At 39.0% G+C, this 20817-nt stretch overlaps 1 protein-coding gene and 1 long non-coding RNA gene across 3 annotated transcripts; one reads left to right on the top strand and one right to left on the bottom strand.

Annotated features, from left to right (window-relative positions):
* Nucleotides 1-750: 750 nt before the first annotated feature.
* Nucleotides 751-10750, top strand: LOC139133360 (uncharacterized). The gene is made up of 2 exons (XM_070699918.1): nt 751-1315; nt 9002-10750. Exons 1-2 carry the CDS (start codon nt 1288-1290, stop codon nt 9226-9228), a joined length of 255 nt encoding a protein of 84 aa, XP_070556019.1. The 5' UTR covers nt 751-1287; the 3' UTR covers nt 9229-10750.
* LOC139133361 (uncharacterized) lies at nt 10564-12464 on the bottom strand. Of its 2 annotated transcripts, XR_011552574.1 has the most exons (3): nt 11794-12464; nt 11128-11177; nt 10564-10690 (listed from the first exon to the last, which is right to left on the bottom strand). It is a non-coding gene; the product is annotated as an uncharacterized lncRNA (long non-coding RNA). The 2 variants fall into 2 exon arrangements; XR_011552573.1 differs by lacking the exon at nt 11794-12464 and having other exon boundaries at nt 11128-11787.
* Between the last annotated feature and the right edge of the window lie 8353 nt (nt 12465-20817).

Below are 20817 nucleotides of genomic sequence, written 5' to 3'. Positions count from 1 at the left end.
TGTATGTATGTATGTATGTATGTATGTATGTATGTATGTATGTATGTATGTTTGTATGTATCTGTGTGTGTAGATTTGTAGGTATGTATGCAAATATTATTTATGCGTACATATACGGTATATCTATATTATATATATATAATTATATATATATATATATATATATATATATATTATATGTATATATACATATGTATATACACACAACAGCAAACAAGAAAACCAAACATATCATCATCATCATCATCATCATCATCATCATCATCATCATCATCATCATCATTATCATCATCAAGCTAATTGTATTACTGTCCTGTTATTTTCGTCAAAAATGTTTAAGGTCTTTATGAAATTAATTGAATGGAAGTCCATATGTAGTCGGAATTGCAAATATTCGTTTTCCGTCTATCATACTATCTCTAGGTGAAATTTTCAATTAATGATTACTATCGTTGCGAGGCCTAGGGTTTCCCACCATCCATAATTGTCCATTAGGAGCATTGTCAGGTATCTGAATCATTGAGCAGATATAATTATGATACGTTTAAATTTGTACGTAAAGTGTAGTCGTATTTCATAGGCAGGTTATATGACTGACTGTTTGCTCAAAACAAGAAACATGATCATGCAAAATGGAGTCGTGGACGTCGTGATAATACCAGTGCGCCCTCAAAGAGACCTTTCGTTTTCCAGTGTCGTCAAGGCAACGGAGGCGGAAAGCGGAAACCCTACAAAACGTCACCGTAATCTCTGTGCGACGCAACTTGTGTAATGCAAAACCTTCGAAAAAATACATCGTGACGGGAAGTTGTCATCGACGGTAGCGGGTGGCTTACAATGTAAGACAGAGCGGTGTCTGTGGACAGGGCGGCCGACGTCACCCGCTTCTCGGGGTCACGCCTGTATCCAAGGAGTCGTTGTGTCACAGAGATGCGGAGGGCTCATTATGTGAACGACGCTTTCACATGCATACAGAGCCATTCATCGGGGCTGTTGACAAAAGATAGTGGACTCAAGCCAGTGAAGAGGGCGAAGGGACGAATGGCTACCGTTCTTTGTTCGCTGACTACAATGGACTGATCGTAACCATCCTAGAGGCTTTGTTTAGGTCAGCGCTCTCCGTGGCTCTGCCTGTCTCCTTTGAACAGACCGCGATATCAAGACAGTGGAGACGGGTTGCTGCTTCACGCTGTCATCACGCATCTGGCGACATTTGCGGTGTATGAAGAACGGGTGATTTTTTTTTCCTCCACGGCAGCTGTTCGTGAACAACCTGTTGCCGGGACTATGGGCTGCGGATCGAGTCAGTCGTCGGGTAGGTATTGACAAAAAAATCAGTGAAAGGCTTTGTTTTCGTGGTGCTGAAACAATATAAATAGAAAGGGGTCCAGTATAGGCTACCCCGCTGTGATTTCAATTCATGCGTACTACACGGGTAGGTCAGTGATATAAACAAAAAACCTCCATGCAAGACCGTTTTTGTACGGTTCGTTGTTAAAAATATCCGTGAGTCTCGTAAGTCAAATACGTAGTAGCTTCAAGAAACCCCAGCCCGCGAAGATTTCGTCTACATTAATAGTTACGGTGTGACAAAGTGAAATTTGAGATGGCAGCTAGACATTCTGGCATGAAATATATGTCCGATGTCTTTTACCGATATCGTCGACTCTCAGTGACATGTCACACCTTTTCATCGGTTGAACTCTGGTCAAAATACCGTTTAGCTTGACGCGTTGATCGTACCGCTTTTCATCATCATGCCTATATAGGCGGGTTTATTTCTGTGAGTTCCAATATCCGGGAAGGCAAACACCACCTCAGTGTATGGCACGGTTTTGCCTTCAGAGTCGTCTGCCTCATGTCTTCACAGCACGTAGGAGTTATTCGATATATTTTATTGCATGTTGGATGTTATTTTCTAGATATCTTATTTTCAAAATCAGATATGGATATACCAACAATCCATTGGCAGTCAATTTAGCCTACTAGACACTGAGCAGTATTTAACTTATTCGCCTACTGTCACAATATTGCCATGTTATAAGACTCAATGCGTTGCCATGGGTCCAACCTTTGACCTCCGCGGCAACTTGACCAATTCGTCTATTTGACGTATCGCCACAGCCCTAATTGTCTCCAGTTCCGGTTGAGTGCATTCCCTCATCCATTTCTTGGTTTAGTTATTAGATTTAAGATGACGAAGTACAAAGGAATAAAACATTGACTGAATCTAAATAGCAGCGTGGATTACGAAATAATATCACCGTTTTGGTTTATTTGGCGACATGTGAAAAGAAAAGTTACTTCACTCGACAAAATGGACGACATGCGCTTAAAGGGACAAAGTCGGCCATTTTTCATGAATTTTGTTTGATGGAAGATACCACTTATATTGTTTGACATGTTGAAAGATACTGAATAAATCGGTGACCATGCATATATTCCACCCCGGTTTTAGACAAATTAAATGAAATCATCGCGAAAATGAATTAATGGTCATGACCATTAATTTGGATTCATGTATCGTGTCTAAAATCGGGGTCGAATATATGCATGGTCACCCATTCATTCAGTATCTTTCAACATATCAAACAATATAAGTGGTATCTTCCATCAAACAAAATTCATGAAAAATGGCCGACTTTGTCCCTTTAACTGGCATTTAAAACATCCTCTTAGTATCAATAATCAGACCCTATTCGTGTACCTAATTAAAATAATGAAAATGCGCCCAACTTATCATAAAGGTGCCACGCGCCTCGAAAGTGAACGACTTAACATTTTGCTCAAACTTTCCTCAATGAAACTTTCAACCATACTCTTACCAATTTGAGAATAAAAATCGGCGGTCACCGTGCAAAGTTTGGCAGTAGAGGAACAAATTACCCAACATTTACAGAAATATGAAATTCAACATGGCCGCCATCCGTGCGTTAAATCTATGGGGAAAATTAAAATTTTCGAAAAACGATGACGATGAAAAACTTTTCTCACTCCAAGGGCTTTAAAACGACCCCCACAAGTGGTAGATCAGAAAAAATTTGTAAAAATTTGAGAGTCCGACTATCTGTTCCCTTACATGTATTCTGCCTTAAGTATCACTGTGTACGATAATATTCTCCTGTCTGCTCAGGTAATAGATAACTAAACATTTATCGATCTTGATTATGCTTTCATGAAAGGTGTTATCGATTTTTTTTGAAACTGTAACAGACATTATAGTCAAATAGACATTGTAGTCAAATAGCTACCTTAACTTTATGATGCTGCCTCGATACAAAATGAAAACTACTTTATGCTACAGAAAATTGCAAAATTTTGATATGTGTTTATAGAACGTCCAGTGGAGTCGATATCATAATGTTGTTATCACAGAGTCGCCAGTCGTTGAAAAAGACAGGAAAATAAAAAAAACCTGGATCATTAATGCCTCGAGTATTTACTGTTATTCCGGTTTTGTGTGACTAAGTCGTTCTCATTGCATTGAATAGACTGTTTAAGTGTCATCAGACGTGTTGAATTAATTGCACACAAAGACTAGGCCTTCTTTTGTCTTCGGTCAGCGATTTGGATCAAAGGGGGCAACCCTTCTGGCCAAAAGTCACCACAGAGGTCTGCAAGTCACAGTGAGCGGGAATTTCTATTTTCGCCTTTCGTAGACCATAGACCCACGAGAAAAACGAGGGTCTATGCGTCGACCAACTCTTAGAGTTCTACAAAATGGGGACGCGGTCTAGAAGATGTTTTTTCTGTCGTTCCTTACCTTGTTTCGTTTCCAAAACTATATTTGAAGGGGGAATTAACAGCCGCAAGAAAGATCTATCGTGGGAGAGCTTCACGATTCGCCAATTCTGCAAAGAAAGAGAATATTGCAAAACGAGCTGACGTTGAAGTAACTCTCACCTATGACGTAAACAACCCAGTCTGAATCGCGAATGCAAGATTTATTATCGTCTGAACCCTCTAGGCGGCAGGGGCGTTTACAAATCATTACAAGACAGATATATGTATAGCGGGTCTATCCATGGCAACATAACGACAAGGTAGTAACCCTCTGTCAAAACAGAAGCGAATGCACTACGCCTGTACCATTAGCTGCTTTTCAACCGAAACATGATACCTACAGTACACAAAACATGGCGCACAAAATTATGACACATTAAACCACGAAGCCATGATTAATAGTATCCCTTTGACCAGGCTACAAGTACCCCACTCTCGAAAGACAAATACATTTGCATGTTGGATCAATTCTGATCAGCCCCCTCGGCAGTGTACCTTTCGAGGCAAATATTTTAACAAACAATTACTCCGTGAATTGCCGGTGCAGCGACGAACTTGAGATGTTTGTAACCGTTTACCGTGCTCACTTTGAATACATGCTTGAGAAATCGTCTCAGTATGATTTGTTGCAAAGTTGATGAGTCATCAACGGTTGACGATTAATTTGACCCGACATTTTAAATACAACGTGATATTAATTAGTTGGATAACAATGACCAAGATACAAACAAATACACATAAAAATTTTGAAAATTCAAAGCTATAGAGACCAACTATAGTCCCATTGCAAGAAGACTTTGCTCATCTCAATGACTGGATAACCTTAATATTTACTATGTGTGTTTAGATAGCGATTGTACAGTAAGAATACGGTAACCCCTTAATTCACTCAAACAACCAACTGTTCACATAACAATATTTCTGATAAGCGAAGAGTAAATTAAAATGTACTTTGCAAGTAATTTACTAATTAGAATCATCGTTCGTATGGAACAGAAGAATGTCAAAGTCACAGTACTTAATTATAAAAGACATAATACAGCATACTTGATGTGTATGATGGTTCCATTGTGTCTTTCACATTTTTTGAAAATCGCTACCGTTTGACGTCATCTGGATGAATCCACAGGGGTACAATTTTGGAATTGTTGCGTGGTATTACCTTCCACCATGCGTGACATTATGACAATGTCGTTGCCATGGCGATTTCCCATTTTAGTCTCATGCATAACAATATGACTGATGTCATATTTGAACGTATAAGTATTAGAGTGTATCCTAAGAAAGCAAAACGACACTTAATATGTAGTTCGACAAGTAAATTGTAAAACACTTTGGCCTGTATGTATATTAGCTAATCAACCATTCTAACGATGTCAATAATATTGTGAGAAGATACGTACATCTTCCAAAACAAATTATAACAAAACACACAGCTTATGCCTCTGTAAAAAATAACCGGGGATGTTGACATCATCTGGATCTATCTATCTATCTATCTATCTATCTATCTATCTATCTATCTATCTATCTATCTATCTATCTATCTATCTATCTACCTACCTACCTACCTACCTATCTATCTATCTATCTATCTATCTATCTATCTATCTATCTATCTATCTATCTGTCCGTATCTATCTATCTATCTATTTATCTATCTATCTATCTATCTGTGTATCTATCTATCTATCTATCTATCTATCTATCTATCTATCTATCTATCTATATATCTATCTATCTGTCTGTCTATCTATCTATCTATCTATCTATCTATCTATCTATCTATCTATCTATCTATCTATCTATCTATCTATCTATCTATCTATCTATCTATCTATCTATCTATGTCTGTCTTACATTTCATGAAAAGATGAGATGGGAACATTTACCTAAACGCTTTGTAGAACCAAATTTAGGGTTTATATAAACATCTCGTCTGAAGACGCGTTATTTGCAAATGCAAGATCATCGTATTTCGAACAGTTACCTCACTAATTAGACATATCCCATGATGCTAGTCGGTCGCGCATCGAGCATTTACGATTTTACTCCGTGTTTCTTCTGCCTCATTGTAACCCCTTATAAGAAAATGTGCTAGACAGTTACACGGTTCAGCACGCACTTTTTTTTCTCAAATTCAATAGAGATGTTGCCATCGTTACCAGCTCGTTTCTGGGCAATGACTTTGTCGTTCAACGTCGTAATGGTCTTCCGCAGACAACAAAGACCGTATTGTAGTACTTTCCTTGTACATATATCATATTGTTTTCGTCAACTACTAATGGCAGATAGCATGTTAACAGTTTTCATGTCTGCGCACAGCGCACTCTCACAGTTTACAAAACTGCGCACAATCAGGCGAATTAAAGCGCGGCACACTGCTGACCTCACACAGATCATTTACAACAATAAATTCAACAATGGGCCCACTTTATCACGTCGTAAATCAAACGATATGCCCAAGTCTGTACGGAGACATCTGTCACACCCTAACAACTTCTGTATCGTCGATAACACTTCGAGATACACATAAAATAACAAAAATTCTCCTTATCTGTTGTACCCCATGTTAACAAAAGGAAAAGTTGTACGGCATATAAACTCTATCTCAATACCGTATTACTAAGTATTCATTATGGAATGTCACATGTGCAACATGTCAATTGTTGGCCACTGTGCAAACATCCGTGAGGGAGAGAGAGAGAGAAGAGGAGAGAGAGAGAGAGAGAGAGAGAGAGAGAGAGAGAGAGAGAGAGAGAGAGAGAGAGAGAGAGAGAGGGGGGGGGCAACGGCATCAGAAAATTAATGTTTGTGTATGATAATACCTGAAGGATGAACAGCTGTAGAAGAAAGATGAAAAGTACAAGATTGGACGACTAACATTAACGACGGGCAATCGCTTCTATTGATAAGTCATATTCACACACCGATTTTTCATGGAATCAAGATGCAAAGCGATTTATTTGGCCATACCATTGCCATACTCACTTGACAGAAATAATCACATGCTGCACACAGACGGGTATAATTCTTCACAGCGTGGAACACTGGTGAGATTTTAAAAACAATTTACAAAGTTTTAACACTAGACAGAAAACAGTACATGCAAATATTGAGGCAGATGACCTTCGGTTGTTTAACGAGTCTGATTTGGCAAGGACCGACTGGAATAAAGCAGATCTCTTCAATTCTACTGAACGACAGAAAGTTTGCCGCCATCGGGTTTCCCGCCAGGGTACAATAATTTGAATAAGTCGCACAGACGACCTCACAGCTCATAGGAATGCTTTGAATACTTACACCATTTACCGTGAAAATGGTTTGTAATAATTTCTATAGCAGTCCTTTTGCCTAAAATTCGAATAGGAACCCCTTTAGGCTCGGGACCCAGCTACAAGCAGGCATAATGAGTTGGTTTGTGACTAGCCCCTCCAGGTGTTTGCGTTCTTGTTTTTGCTACCTGGAATGTACACACAGACGACATACCAACGGCAATAAACAAAACGTATACAATCGATATGAATTTCCACGACCGATGGAAAAACACAGCAACCCATCATTACAGTGCGTAAATACTACAGGGCAATATTGAGAATGCCACTCTAGTGTAGTGAAGATTTTCAATTTGCAATAGTCCAAAACGGGCACCTGGCGCTACACTCTGTTTGAAATCTTGAACTCTCCCTGTTTTTCAGAACCTCTGCGAACCTGAAAGAAAAGCTAGTCTGCGAAAACGTTTGCAAATAACCAAACAACTTGCTGTATAATACTTTCTTTCAGAGCTGAATGTTTTTTTCTCTCTTCGGTTCAATATTTTCCTTCCTTTGAAACCCATGTGAGGTAGTAGCCGGCCGTTAGTCAGTGCTAATAGCCTGCGTACCAAACGTAAAACCAACGCAGTGTTTGGTATAGCGATCAAGTTAGCAGACCGACCATGGTGATATATATGATTATGACATATTTGCTATAAACCTTGGGGAAGGAAACAGTCTCAACTTCATTGCCAAAAGTTGAGTGACCCCGCCCTTTTTATCACGTGACGGGAGAACCGTACATCAAAGATCAGGGCGAGGTATGACATTATAAATGCAAACACGATTTCTGTTCAATGATATTTGAAACAAGTACGCTAAAAAGGAGGATTTCCAAGTTTGGAAGGGTTTAAGAAGGTGCAAAACTTACAATTCAAGAGTTTACAATTTATAATTGAGAAAAATGAACGAACAAACGAACGAGAAAAACTTTGCTTAAACTGTGCAATGTTCAAGTACGGCATCAGTGACAAAATATCCTTTATCTAGTTCTTTCATTTCACCGTTAGGGAAATTTTCAAAGGGGACAATTGAACACAGTACGCGCTGTTGACAAACTGTTAAAGCTATTCCATACAATAGCGATGCCATAGCTACACAAACACATTGACCCATTAAAATGGAGAGCGTGTAGCGCCGTTTAAACATGCTACTCACGTCGTCGAAGTGTGACTTTACAGCTAGGTAAACACCACCCCGTTTTCTTTCGAGTCGACTAAAACAATTGGCCTCTGCAGATGTCAATATTTGGTGGGAACATGATAAACACAGGCCGAAAAGATAAGCGTTAATCGGACAATGGCGTGATAAGTTTTGTCGTTAAAATCTTCGAGAGTGAAGGTATTGAAACTGTGTCAAAATTAAGCAAAATATTGAGTGTGAGTTTCCAAAATAAACGTTGACACGCTACTGCTAAGCCACACTTCATTACACTCAAATTGCAATAGCGGGTACCCACGTTATCTGGTTAATATATCATATATTATGTGTGACCTACATTTTGGAAATACACGATGGAATATTTTGATTCAAGAGATTGGCCGTTTTAGACGATACGAGGATCACAATGGTGTTGCTGTCTTGTGATCTGGGAGTAAAACTGAAGCATAGGATGTAAATATGGTGACAGATAAATTCATTGAAAGTAAGACTTTTCAGGAAAGACTCACGCACTTTGAACGATGGGTGGATAGTATAGATTGACACAGTTATTGACTGTCTGATAGAGGGACGAGTTAATAGACAGACGAGAAGGCCGAAGTTGAGAGGGGAATGAAGACCTAGTCACCTATAATTACAATCACAGGCCGATATTGAGAATTCAGCTAAAAGTACATTTGACGAGGCGGGAGATCAGTGAAATGTAAATTTGAAACCTTTCACTTTTCCCTTTTTTTTCGCAGACGATCTAACGCCCGAGGAACACGAGAAGGCGTTCACGGTGTTCAGGAAGATCGACGCCGACCACAGCGGTTTCATCACCATAGCCGAGCTGCGTACGGCGCTGCAGGAGACAGGCGACGTCGAAGAGGAGGACATCGAGCGAATGATGCAACTCATCGACGACGACGGCGACGGGGTCATCGAATTCAACGAATTCAAAACGCTATGGAAAGCCGGCAGGATGTGAAAACAGCATGTGGGCTTCACGACTCTGAACCGGCATCAATGCGTATAGTTCTACGCTCTCGTGACGTCATATGACGTCACAGACTGCAGTCCTACGTCGGTTGTGCCAAAGGACTACTTATTTTATTTTCATAGCTGACAAATTGACATAAACCGGAAAAGAAGTTTGTTTTGTGCCAAAGTCATTGACCAAGATACAATTTTTTACATGAAACATTTTTTCAGAAGACTTAATATTTCTTTCAAGAAGACTTGATTATGACCATTCCTTCAACAAGTCTTACTAATAGAACATTTGTACATTGTTATGATCACGATATTTATGAATATAAGGAAACCGAAATCTGCGTTACGTATTTTTGTACATATGTACAGTTTATAGGTAAAAGTACTACATAGTGTGTTTCATTCATTTGGTTTTTACGTTACTGTGTAAATATTTTTTATTTTAAAATGTGTTGCTTAGATGCTCTGATGTAGATTGGTAAGTTGTAACTTTTAGGAAAAGACTGATTACAAAACACGTGGCCTTCGGCTTTAAATTAATGTGACTTACAGAGCTTGCAATCCTCAACGAACGGCGAGATGGAAAAACGCCGAGCAGTACGCCCTTCATAATAAGATGATACAGTAATATTTGACAAATTTATTTGGCTGGTCTCAAAGGTATACTGTCACCTGTTCCAATTTTGCCACAGTTACCATAGAAAGAGAAAATCTAACCAATCACAGATTTTAAGCGGGTGGCTGCTTTTTAAAAACAGCACCCTCACATGGGCATTTTGAATACCAAGGAACGCCCCTTTGACCACATATGGGGATATTCAGATCACAGGTGACTGTATACCTTTAAAGGGACATAAGCTGTAACTTGTGGCAGTTTTTCAGTATTCTGCTTCTGTATATAAAATACCGTGTCTGACCCTAATCCGTTTGTCACGCTGAAATTTCAAGTGTTCTTTTTGTCAACACAGCTTGTATATGTGTAGCGATCATTGTTTATTGTTTACAAATGAATTCCAGTCCGGACTTGATTATACAATTTCCAACAATAACAATGGAGATTATCCTTATATAGGTTGTGTTGATATGCTAAATACTTGGCATTAAATTACAGTTCAGGGATTCAATGCAGAAAGTGTAGGAAAACCACAAAACAAAAATTCTGAAAAAATAGCCAAAAGATACAGCTTATTTAAACAGTGCAGTGATGAATATGTGCGATCTCCCTCTGCCGGATTTTATACTGGCGTACCTGTTAAAAGGCTAATGAAGGCGATAATTCAACCTACACTGTATAAATTCTTCTAAAAAAGGGAAACCAAATATTCACTGCTTCATGTACCAGTGAATTTAACGCTGGTCAAATAAATTTATTGCCGAACTAGCTGTACTCGTGTAAAATGATTGGCTGGTTTGCCGGTGATTTGACCGTTTCGTTGACCGTTGTTGTTTTGCAATATCTGAAAGTGTGACAGAAAATAAGAAATCATGATGATTAAAAAGATTTTTTTCCAAACAAACGATCTTTGTGAACATTTCTGTCGCTTTATTTACGCACGCGTATAGATTAAACCCAGCTTTTCACAATACAACATCATCAACCTACGAATGAGAATTATATTTTCTCCACGAAAGTGCGTTAGATGGAAGCATGTGACATTGTTTTGCATATCGTAAAGTTTTTCATGCATACCCATTCATGGTGGATCAAGATAGGAGAAAACCCGAAACAAAGGGAAAGAATAATGCATAAGTTTGGTGTGATCTGTGATGGGCTACTGGGCCAACGGCCGCCTAAAATTTTGCTTTTGTTTTCAACACCAGATGTCTGCAGATGTGCTCCCGTTTACTGAACTCGTATATAGCATGATTGGGATAAAAGTACGTGTAGTGTTACCTCATTCGTCATATTGCTGTGCGCTAGATCGAAAGGGAATGCCCCTAAACCTGAAAAACAAAACAAAACAACAACAATAAAACTGCCTGAAGTACATGTACAGCTACAGATTTGTGTCACAGCTGTACACAGTGTCGGAGTGCAGTGTCACATGATACAAGGCATGTATGTACACATGATATCAAGCTTTTATTGACATATTCCGTTTGTTTGAGCAAAATTGCGTCAAAGTAAAACGTATTCAATAGTGTAATAAAGTATTAATTACTTACTTCAATCAACGTTTCTAGTGTTTCTAGATCCTAATAATAAATTATTACAGTCATGCAATATATGGTGAAATTCGTTCAACGAGGTTAATGGACTTCATTTTTGTATTGAATGTTGCTTTTAAGATGATATAATGTTGCTCATATGTTGACATCCGCTTATGCCGTTTGAGCCTCTGACTTGAAATGGGAGCTGGTCGGTGCTTCAAAGAAACAAAATTGCACCTGTCATTTACCGATATATTTGAAATTCAAAATGGCTGCCATACACCGTGCTTCCTCTAGGGACAGTGAGCGCTCGAACAAGTGAGAATGGTGTGGTATCTTGAGCAAGTATCACAAAGAGATACTTCTTGTGCTATGCGTTATATTTTGAATTTTCTCCAAGGAAGAGTACCTTAAGGCTGTTGTCGATTCCCCCATGTCCCCTTGAAACAACACGACGTTTTCATCAATGTCCTTGCCTCCCAGTCCGCAAGAAGTGATAGCTGAGTAGCCTGTGTAAACTTTTGAGATGTATTTCAGTGTTAACTGTGTTTATGAAACAAAATTAAAGAAAACATATTAAAAGAGCTAGTACTGTGCCTTTAAAGTGAACACTTCGTATATAAGGGGTGTTGTCACTTTTTTGTGAACATTACATTTGTCAGTTTTATGTTATTTAAGGTGTCAATTGTTCCATATCGTGAAATATGGCAACGGGTAGTTGATAAGACATCGCACGCACTTGAAACAGGAAGTTTTAAACTGTTGCTCAAACGTTTTATAAGAAAATGCGACACCGTTCTCTTTCATTGTTCACACTGCAAATTTTGGTAGTTTTGCTTCAGGAAAAGCACCTGAAATTTACCGATATTGTAAATTCAAAATGGCTGCCATACCCTGTGCTGCATCTATGAGAAAATTGAATTGTCGACTTTCACACAAGACCATGACTGTAAAGACTTACTCTTCTTTTGCCTCCGAATCAAAATAACGCCACACAAAACAGAAAATCAGCAAAGTGTAGTGTAAATTTGAGTGTCGAAATATCTTTACCCAAGACGCAAAACCCCGCTTATTGGTAGCCAAGATGAATTAAACAAAGAGATCGCCACAATTGCACCTACCGAAATATATATATATATATATATATATATATATATATATATATATATATATATATATATATATATATATATATATATATAGTATAATTAAATAATAACACACGCCAGCAAGGGCAAGATCACGATTTGTTGCCCGCCCAAGGGATGGTGCTCATGACGGTAATATTGATGATGCCCGAGCCGAAGGCGAGGGTATCATCAATATTACCGTCATGAGCACCAGCCCGAGGGCAGGCAACAAATCGTGATCTTGCCCGTGCTAGCGTGTGTTATTAATTTTATTACACCGAACACTGTTGTTTGGAAACTTTGCCTAGAATGCAGTCAAGTGTCGATTGAGACTCACCACAGTGAAACGTTCTATTTGTTGCTCGATCGTAATGCTACATGAAGTTGAAGGTCAACTTAAATTAACATCTATAAAAACAAAGACAGTGTTGTTAAAGCTTTTCTCGTTTAATCGTTAATGTACTAAATGTCTTCTACATCAGGTCCAGCTAATTTCTTGTACCTTTTCAAAACTCATTGCTTTACAGAAAATTCCAAGCAAATATACGCGATGATGTGGTACGCGCAGAAATAACGCGCGGTATTCCAGAACGTGGTAGCGGGCTATATCACTGCACGCGACAGGGCTATATCAATGCACGCGACAGGGCTATATCACCTAAGCCATGTTCTATCACTTTTTGTTCTATATCACGTGAGTGAGGCTCAGCCAATCACAGTACCTGGATAATACGTGAGGTGTAATATATATATATATATATATATATATATATATATATATATATATATATATATATATACATATATATACATATATATATATGAGCATATGTATATGTTTTTATATATATATTATATATATGCTGACTATCAACATACATACGAGATTTTTCATTGAAAACCTATAAAGTTCTGTTTTCGTTGCAGTGATCCCCATTATATGCAATCTAGCCTGACTTACTGTATATATTGCCAGACGTTTCCCTTTCGCAGTGGCTATCTAGGTTGATAAGAGGAATAATTGCCAAGCGTTTGGTGAAACGTTTTATTTATTAACGAGACTGGTCGACATGGATCACAGATGTACAAATAATTCGAGTGGGCGATTGTTTGTCGTGCATTGGCGTTGCTTTTAGTAACGGAATAAACACGGTTTGTCATTGTAGGTCACGTCTGTTAACAGCGAGAAATAGTCCAGGAAATATCTGAAGCCCCTTAGCCTCATCTTTTTTTGCATTTTTGTTTCGAAAAGACTGTTCGACATCAATTGCAACTCTTGTAAAAATCAGCTTAGGCCGAAGAAAAAAAATTGTGCTGTTCCGATAACCCGACCTACCCTATTTTGTACCTGCCTACGTAAACACGGAAGTAAAAAAAGAAAGAAAAAACCCGTAAAATCATGCGTTCGCATTTGATTTTTGCTTGAACGAGGATGCCTTTTATGTTTTCATTCCATTTACATGTATGATACCTTTTTATAGAAATGTTGTGGCCAGTGTTTGGCCGCCCTGAACCCCTGAAAAATACATATTTAAAAATAAAAATATTTTGAAAAAAAAAATCCTGCCGACCTACCTATTTTCGAAAACCATGTTATCGGAACAGCACAATTTATTATTTTTTGGCCTTACCTAAGTGTGACAACAGAACGTTTTTTCTTAGTTTGGCGATGGGCGCACCACTTAGATGTTAACAACTACAGAATTTTTTCGTTGCAACCCAAATATGGCCGCCGTATACGTGTTAAGCGCCCGAATTTAATAGACTAAATTCATTACATAGGATTGAAATAGTGTCACATTTCAAAGACAATATGGCTTACTAACGAGAATTTAAAACATCTCCCAGAAGATTGGAGGACATTTTGAGGTAAGCAATATGCAAAATGATAGAGCTTGTGGGTTCCCATGTCATGTAGTAGATTTAAGATTCGCAAATTGGCTTCTCAATATAAACAGTTAAGCTTGACATGCAGGAAAGCTGCTGAAATTACAATGCAGTAGTTTCGCATAAGATGCTTGTTTTATGTGTGAAGTCAAAAAAATGACAAAAGTACATTGTGTTGATTTTGACAGTTTGTCATTTGGAAGTGTCATGAGCAAATCGTTGCAATAATGTAGTCTGGTGTAGTCTGCATCCCGGAGGCGAATTACCAGAAGTGCAATGAGTCACCTCATTGTTTTGGAAAGAAGACGTGTGGTGGCGCCCTATACTCCGATCATTCTGCATCATGAGCCGCGCCCTGATTGCCAGCGTTTTTCTAGAGATTTTTTAAAATTTTCATTTTTAGACTAATGAGTGTACAGCTTTGACTCATGACTCGGCCTATACACTGAGTAATTATTAAAATTCAGTTGAATTATCGAATTCGGACATCACGAACTTCAAGGAGGCGACGGATTTGCAAATCGGTGTAAGGGAACCTGTTTTGACCTGAATGTGAAAATCAATGAAAACGGAAATGGTGATCAGCTATATGAAACACGTCTACATTGACTATAATTCCTCAACGGATTTTTTGACAAATGATACCCTGGTAGAGTTGGTGGCAATGTACAAAATTAGGTAGCTATACTTTTGGAGAGCAAGATCACTTTAACGCAAACACTGGTAAGCCATTAAAAGTGTCAGTCGAATGTATATATAGTTGTTTTCAGAAACTCAGATCCATTGGTACACACTATACAATCTAAAAAATATTTCACCGGAGTTTAATGTGAATCGTTCGTAATTAATTTGTCCTGGTGTTGAAGTGTAAGTTTACGCCGCAGAAATATCCTGAGAAAAGATGCGAATGTTTCTAGGACATTTTTGAAAGATGACTGTGCTGGTCGATATATACATCTGTCAAACTAGGAGAAGGTTGACATGACAAAGACTTCAATTTCATAAACACCCTCTATCCTGTCGTCGAACAAACCAGAGCATTAAAATACCCCTAATTTTGCGAAAAATTCCAACCTTATTTTAAATGAGATAGCAGTCACTCAATATTAATATATTTTTAAACTTGATCATGTTGCCTTCGTACTCTTCAGAGTGGTTACAAATCCAAGTCGGCGGCGTTCAAGTTCGCGGAATAATGTCAGAGAACTCACCTCACTTGCCACCAACATCCACACCGGTGCAGTGCCTATAAACGTCAATTTTGAACAGCGGCTAAATTCATTCGGTTAAGATTTTTGTGAAAATAAAAAAGTATTCGAGAGAATATCTTTTGCTTGTTCATAGATCTTACGCATTCATCGGTGAAAAGTCTTGCTGCATGTATTTAGGCATTTGAGCAGCCAGTGGTCTGTTAGTCGAGGGTTACAACTTGAATGACGCCCTCAAGCGGTAATAAATGACTAATCTTACTTTGTGATTGCTCAGCAGGTTAGCCATTTTCATCAGATCTGAGCTTGCCAAGTATACTCAAATCAAGTCATTATTTGTACTCATTTCTACTCAGGATGAGCCATGGCGGAGTTGATCCACTTTATATGAGACGAAAGCGTGTGATTTCTACTCCGTTAGCGACACTGTCGACGATAGCAGTGCCTCGGAGTAGCTCCACTCCGCCAACTTGGCACTCACCTTTTTTTCTTTTTCCCTCTTCTTTTGAGTGTTTCTTTTCTTTTCCGCATGTTTTCTTTCTTTCATTCGACTTTCTTGTTTGTTATGCATTTTTTGAAGTTACATATTGGGCACACTTCATGCAATGTCTGTAGCTGGTCGTCGTTCGGTGATGTCCGCATACCTACACGAACAAGTGATCTCTCTTATATCATGTTTACTATTCTGTGAACATTTATGTACGAATAAAAGGTCAACAGTTGTTTCATCAGCTTTCACACAAACAGAATCTACATGTGTCGTCCACTTTTTAGTCTTCATAAAAATAAACCTTTGATGGGCGCAATGCAATCATATCGGTGCTCTCAGTATGATGTCGCCCTCAGGCGGTGCAAAAAGACAGAACCAATCGCGTGATTGCACAACAGGTTGGTCAGTTAAATCTGATCTCAGCTGGTAGATTCAAATCATTATTTTTACTCATTTCTACTCAGAGTGAGCTGTGGCGTAGTGGATCCACTTCATGTGAGACGTAAGCGTGTGATTTCTACTCCGTTAGCGACACTGTCGACGACGGCAGTGTCGTGGAGTAACTCCACTGCACCAATTTGATATTCACTTTTTTCTTTCCCTCTACTTCTGACTGTTTCTTTCCTTTTCCGTACGTTTTCCATTCTTCCGTTCGATTTTCTGGTTTGCTTATTCATTTTTTTTGTATCAACATATTGGGCAACCTTCACGCAATGACTGTAGCGGGTCGTCGCTCGGTGCTGTCCGCCCAAATACACGCTGAATGAGTGATCTTTCTTAAATGTTTCAAATATTCTGTGAAATCCCATGTAAGACTGCATGCAAGGTGAACAGTCGCTTCATCAGCTTTTTAACAGATAAAAGGGACAAGTGTAGTCCACTTTCCACTCTTTGACGGGTAGAACGGAAAAGATTATGATTTTAATTGTATGCGTTTTCTACCATTTAAATCCTGCAGTTGGTTTCTTTTTTGCCACGTTACACGGCTTTGATGCGAAGCCAACCTGACGACGCACAGACACTAATCATTTTTATGAAACTGAGCAAATTTACTTTAAGCCGAGTTTCGGGTACTGTCATCGTAATCACGTTCAAAAAATGATTTACGTTTTGAGAAAAAGTCGGTGAATAACTTGATATTGCCCTAGACAATGAGTTGAAACTATGAACAGTCGTTACCAGTACTTGTGTAGTTTGTTCTCAGACGAACCACCCATGTTCTTTTTTATATTTTTTTATGCACAGACGATTTTTTTATCTCCTTGTCTGTGTTACATGGCACACTTCGCGAAACTCTATGCGATAAAAGGACTGTCATTTGTCTATTTTCAAAGATAGTATCTTGTGAATACTAACCCTACATCTAAATTAAAGAAAAGTTGTATATATATTGCCTTTTTTCTTTTCACACATTTCTGCAAGCAAAATATGTGAATAAACCTTAAAGTGAATGTAAACTGAAATAGTTAATATTAAACAGGCATATTCACATAGGACATAAATAAATTAGCGAAGGTGAACCAGTATCCTCTGACTAAGCAAGTTACTTTTTAAAGTGAATAATGTGAGAGTCGAGTGCCTACAGATTATCTTATTCTGAGACTGGTTAAATACACATCATATGATAGGCGCACTGCAGTCTTATCGGTGCGCCTTCATCAGTGTCGCCCTCAGGCGGTGCAACTCACAGGCGTTTGGCACATTGCTGGGATAATAATCGTATTTAATATGCAGAATGTCTATATACGACTTGATTATTCAATAAAAGAATCACTGTACGTGATATTAGTGTAGGCCTATAGGCCTACATGTTGACTGGCATTATACACGAATGGCTATGGCTGCCTGGCTCGGGCCCGACGAACGCACTGCATAATCATCAATGTGTAGAATGTCTACATGACTTGATTATTAATAAAGAATAACGGTAGGTGATATTACTGTATATGTGAGCTAGCTTAACCGAGCGGCTGTAGAGCTCTGCAGGGCTTGGGTCCGGCTTGGGCCCGTGTCCACCGCTGCACAGATAGGATGGAAAGGTAAGAAAGCTTTTCACCGCCCGATTTCATAAATCAGCGAAATTCACGAACTCTGAGCGTTTCCGGTGATAAAAACTGGTCAACGGTCAGATGGTTGCATAAGCAATCGATCGACTGACCTCTTTGCCTAAAATCATACCTTACCCTATGCTACTGGCGAGAAATCGTCCTGAAATCGGCTGGGCACACCAACCCAGCGCCGGCCATTTTGAATCAGCTGCATGCCTGCATACAACCCTTGGCAGATGACGTATTGTCGCTCTTTTCTCATTGGACGCGTACATTGCATGCAGCTGATTCAAAATGGCCGGCGCTGGGTTGGTGTGCCCAGCCGATTTCAGGACGATTTCTCGCCAGTAGCATAGGGTAAGGTATGATTTTAGGCAAAAGAGGTCAGTCGATCGATTGCTTATGCAACCATCTGACCGTTGACCAGTTTTTATCACCGGAAACGCTCAGAGTTTGTGAATTTCGCTGATTTATGAAATCGGGCGGTGAAAAGCTTTCTTACCTTTCCATCCTGTCTGTGCAGCGGTGGACAACGGGCCCAAGCCGGGCCCAAGCCCTGCAGAGCTCTACAGCCGCTCGGTTAAGCTAGCTCACATGTACAGTAATATTACGTACCGTTATTCTTTATTAAATAATCAAGTCATGTAGACATTCTACACATTGATGATTATGCAGTGCGTTCGCCGGGCCCGAGCCAGGCAGCCATAGCCATTCGTGTATAATGCCAGTCAACATGTAGGCCTATAGGCCTACACTAATATCACGTACGGTGATTCTTTTATTGAATAATCAAGTCGTATATAGACATTCTACGTATTAAATACGATTATTATCCCAGCAATGTGCCAAGCGCCTGTGGTGCAACTTGCGTGATTGCACGACAGCTTTGTCAGTCTCATCAGCCCTCAGCTGGTAGATTCAAAACATCATTTTGTATTCATCTCTACTCAGGGTGAGCCGTTGCGTAGTGGATCCACTTCATATGAGACGAAAGCGTGTGATTTCTACTCCGTCAGCGACACTGCCGACGTTGGCAGTGCCGCGGAGTAACTCCACTCCGCCATCTTGACAATCACCTTTTTCATTGCCCCTCTTCTTCTCACTGTTTCTTTTCTTCTACGTATATATTTCTTTCTTTCTTTTGATATTCTCTTTTCTGATATTCTCGATATTGAATTGTTCAGAGGTTCAAGTTGAACGGACGGATTTATTGGATGTGGGTGGATAGTTTGTTGTGTTAATGAATACGTGATTGAATGCAAGGATGAGTGAATAAACAAACGAATGAAATAAATAGGTGTCAGTGTGAGTGGGTTGGATGGATGCAATGAATGATGGATAAATGAATGGAATGAAATGATGGTTCAGGATGGTCCTCAGTACTTAAAATTTGCAAATCTCAAATGTCCCATGGACCTGGTAATGTATTACCTTGAATGGAAATGATTATTGGACCAGTTTAATGTCATTTAGATGGATAGATCGATGGATTGGATAAATGAATGAATGAAGGAACGCATTGGGGCGGCTAATTAAAAAGGAATGAATCAAATATGCAATTACTAATTTAAAAAAAAAAAATCGAGACACTCTATTCTGAAATAAAACACAAGTACACCATTGTCATATACATCGTTCAGTGACCTCTTTTAACAGATGTTTTGGACAAGTTTCAGGAAAATGGAAAAAAAAATTATAATGGCATGGTTTTTCTTTTCTATTCGGGTAAGTCAACCTAAGGCTCGCCGACACCGCTGTAATTTGATATTTAAGAAGTCCAGACCTCGACATTGACTGTGGGGCATGAAAATGATGCCCCGGCCCTGTGCAAGAATCAGTAGCCATGTTGTTTTTACCTGGTGTGATATGACCAACGGCACCAGTACTCGAAACATCAGACCGTCTCGATCCCGTATCATGAAACTAATGATTTTTATCTATATTTTGAGCTACGAAATCAGTTACTGAATATCCTCGTTGCTCACCGTACTGAACAAATATTTACTTTATCATAGTTCGTCAATTTTCATCGGAAGTTCACAATTCATCAGAGTTCAAACGACTCAACAAATATATATATGCATACACGGTTCAACTCTGGGGTTTTATCTGTTAAAAAGCTGTTATTGAGTTAATATTCAATCTAACCTCAAGCTTCCTCTATCTGTATCACGCATATACTGATAGTTGACGTGTTTACCGGGTCGGTGTCCTCATTTATACTGTTTACATAATGTGAGTGGGAGATGGCTGTTCTTGCTCATTGAAAATATAATAATTCACTAACTTCTCCCATCATCATGGCTACTGCTTTGACTTTCCTTGTGTGATGTTGCACTGTGTATGACCCACCATTCGTCGAATTTATTTGTGAACAAGTGAGTTATGAGTAATTCCATTCGTTTTGCTCAAATGTCAAGTTTCGACGCGCTGACCGGGCTGAGTTGAGAGACCAGTCCTGCATACGACTTTATCGAACACCTCTATCAGCATTTTTCTTGGCAACCAAGCATCCAGATTTACAATTCTCTCGGCATATAAAAAAGAATTGGCGACCGTTGACCTGAGAACTCTGAAGGCGTGTGGCTTAGGTTGTCAGGAGAAATCAACGGTCCAAATGATAAGCGTCGACTTCCTATCGACTACCTGTTGTTGACATTATCTGAATTC

Source organism: Ptychodera flava, chromosome 5 (assembly GCF_041260155.1).
Source record: "Ptychodera flava strain L36383 chromosome 5, AS_Pfla_20210202, whole genome shotgun sequence".
NCBI lineage: Eukaryota > Metazoa > Hemichordata > Enteropneusta > Ptychoderidae > Ptychodera > Ptychodera flava.
The sequence above is the reverse complement of the archived record's forward strand: the minus strand, read 5'-3'. Positions and strand labels throughout refer to the sequence as shown.

Bases quoted from the DNA above. Each gene is read 5' to 3' on its own strand.
- LOC139133360 (XM_070699918.1), top strand. From the start codon at position 1,288: ATGGGCTGCGGATCGAGTCAGTCGTCGG. The intron at 1,316-9,001 runs GTAGGTATTGAC...TTTTTTTCGCAG, and splicing joins CGGATCGAGTCAGTCGTCGG to ACGATCTAACGCCCGAGGAA.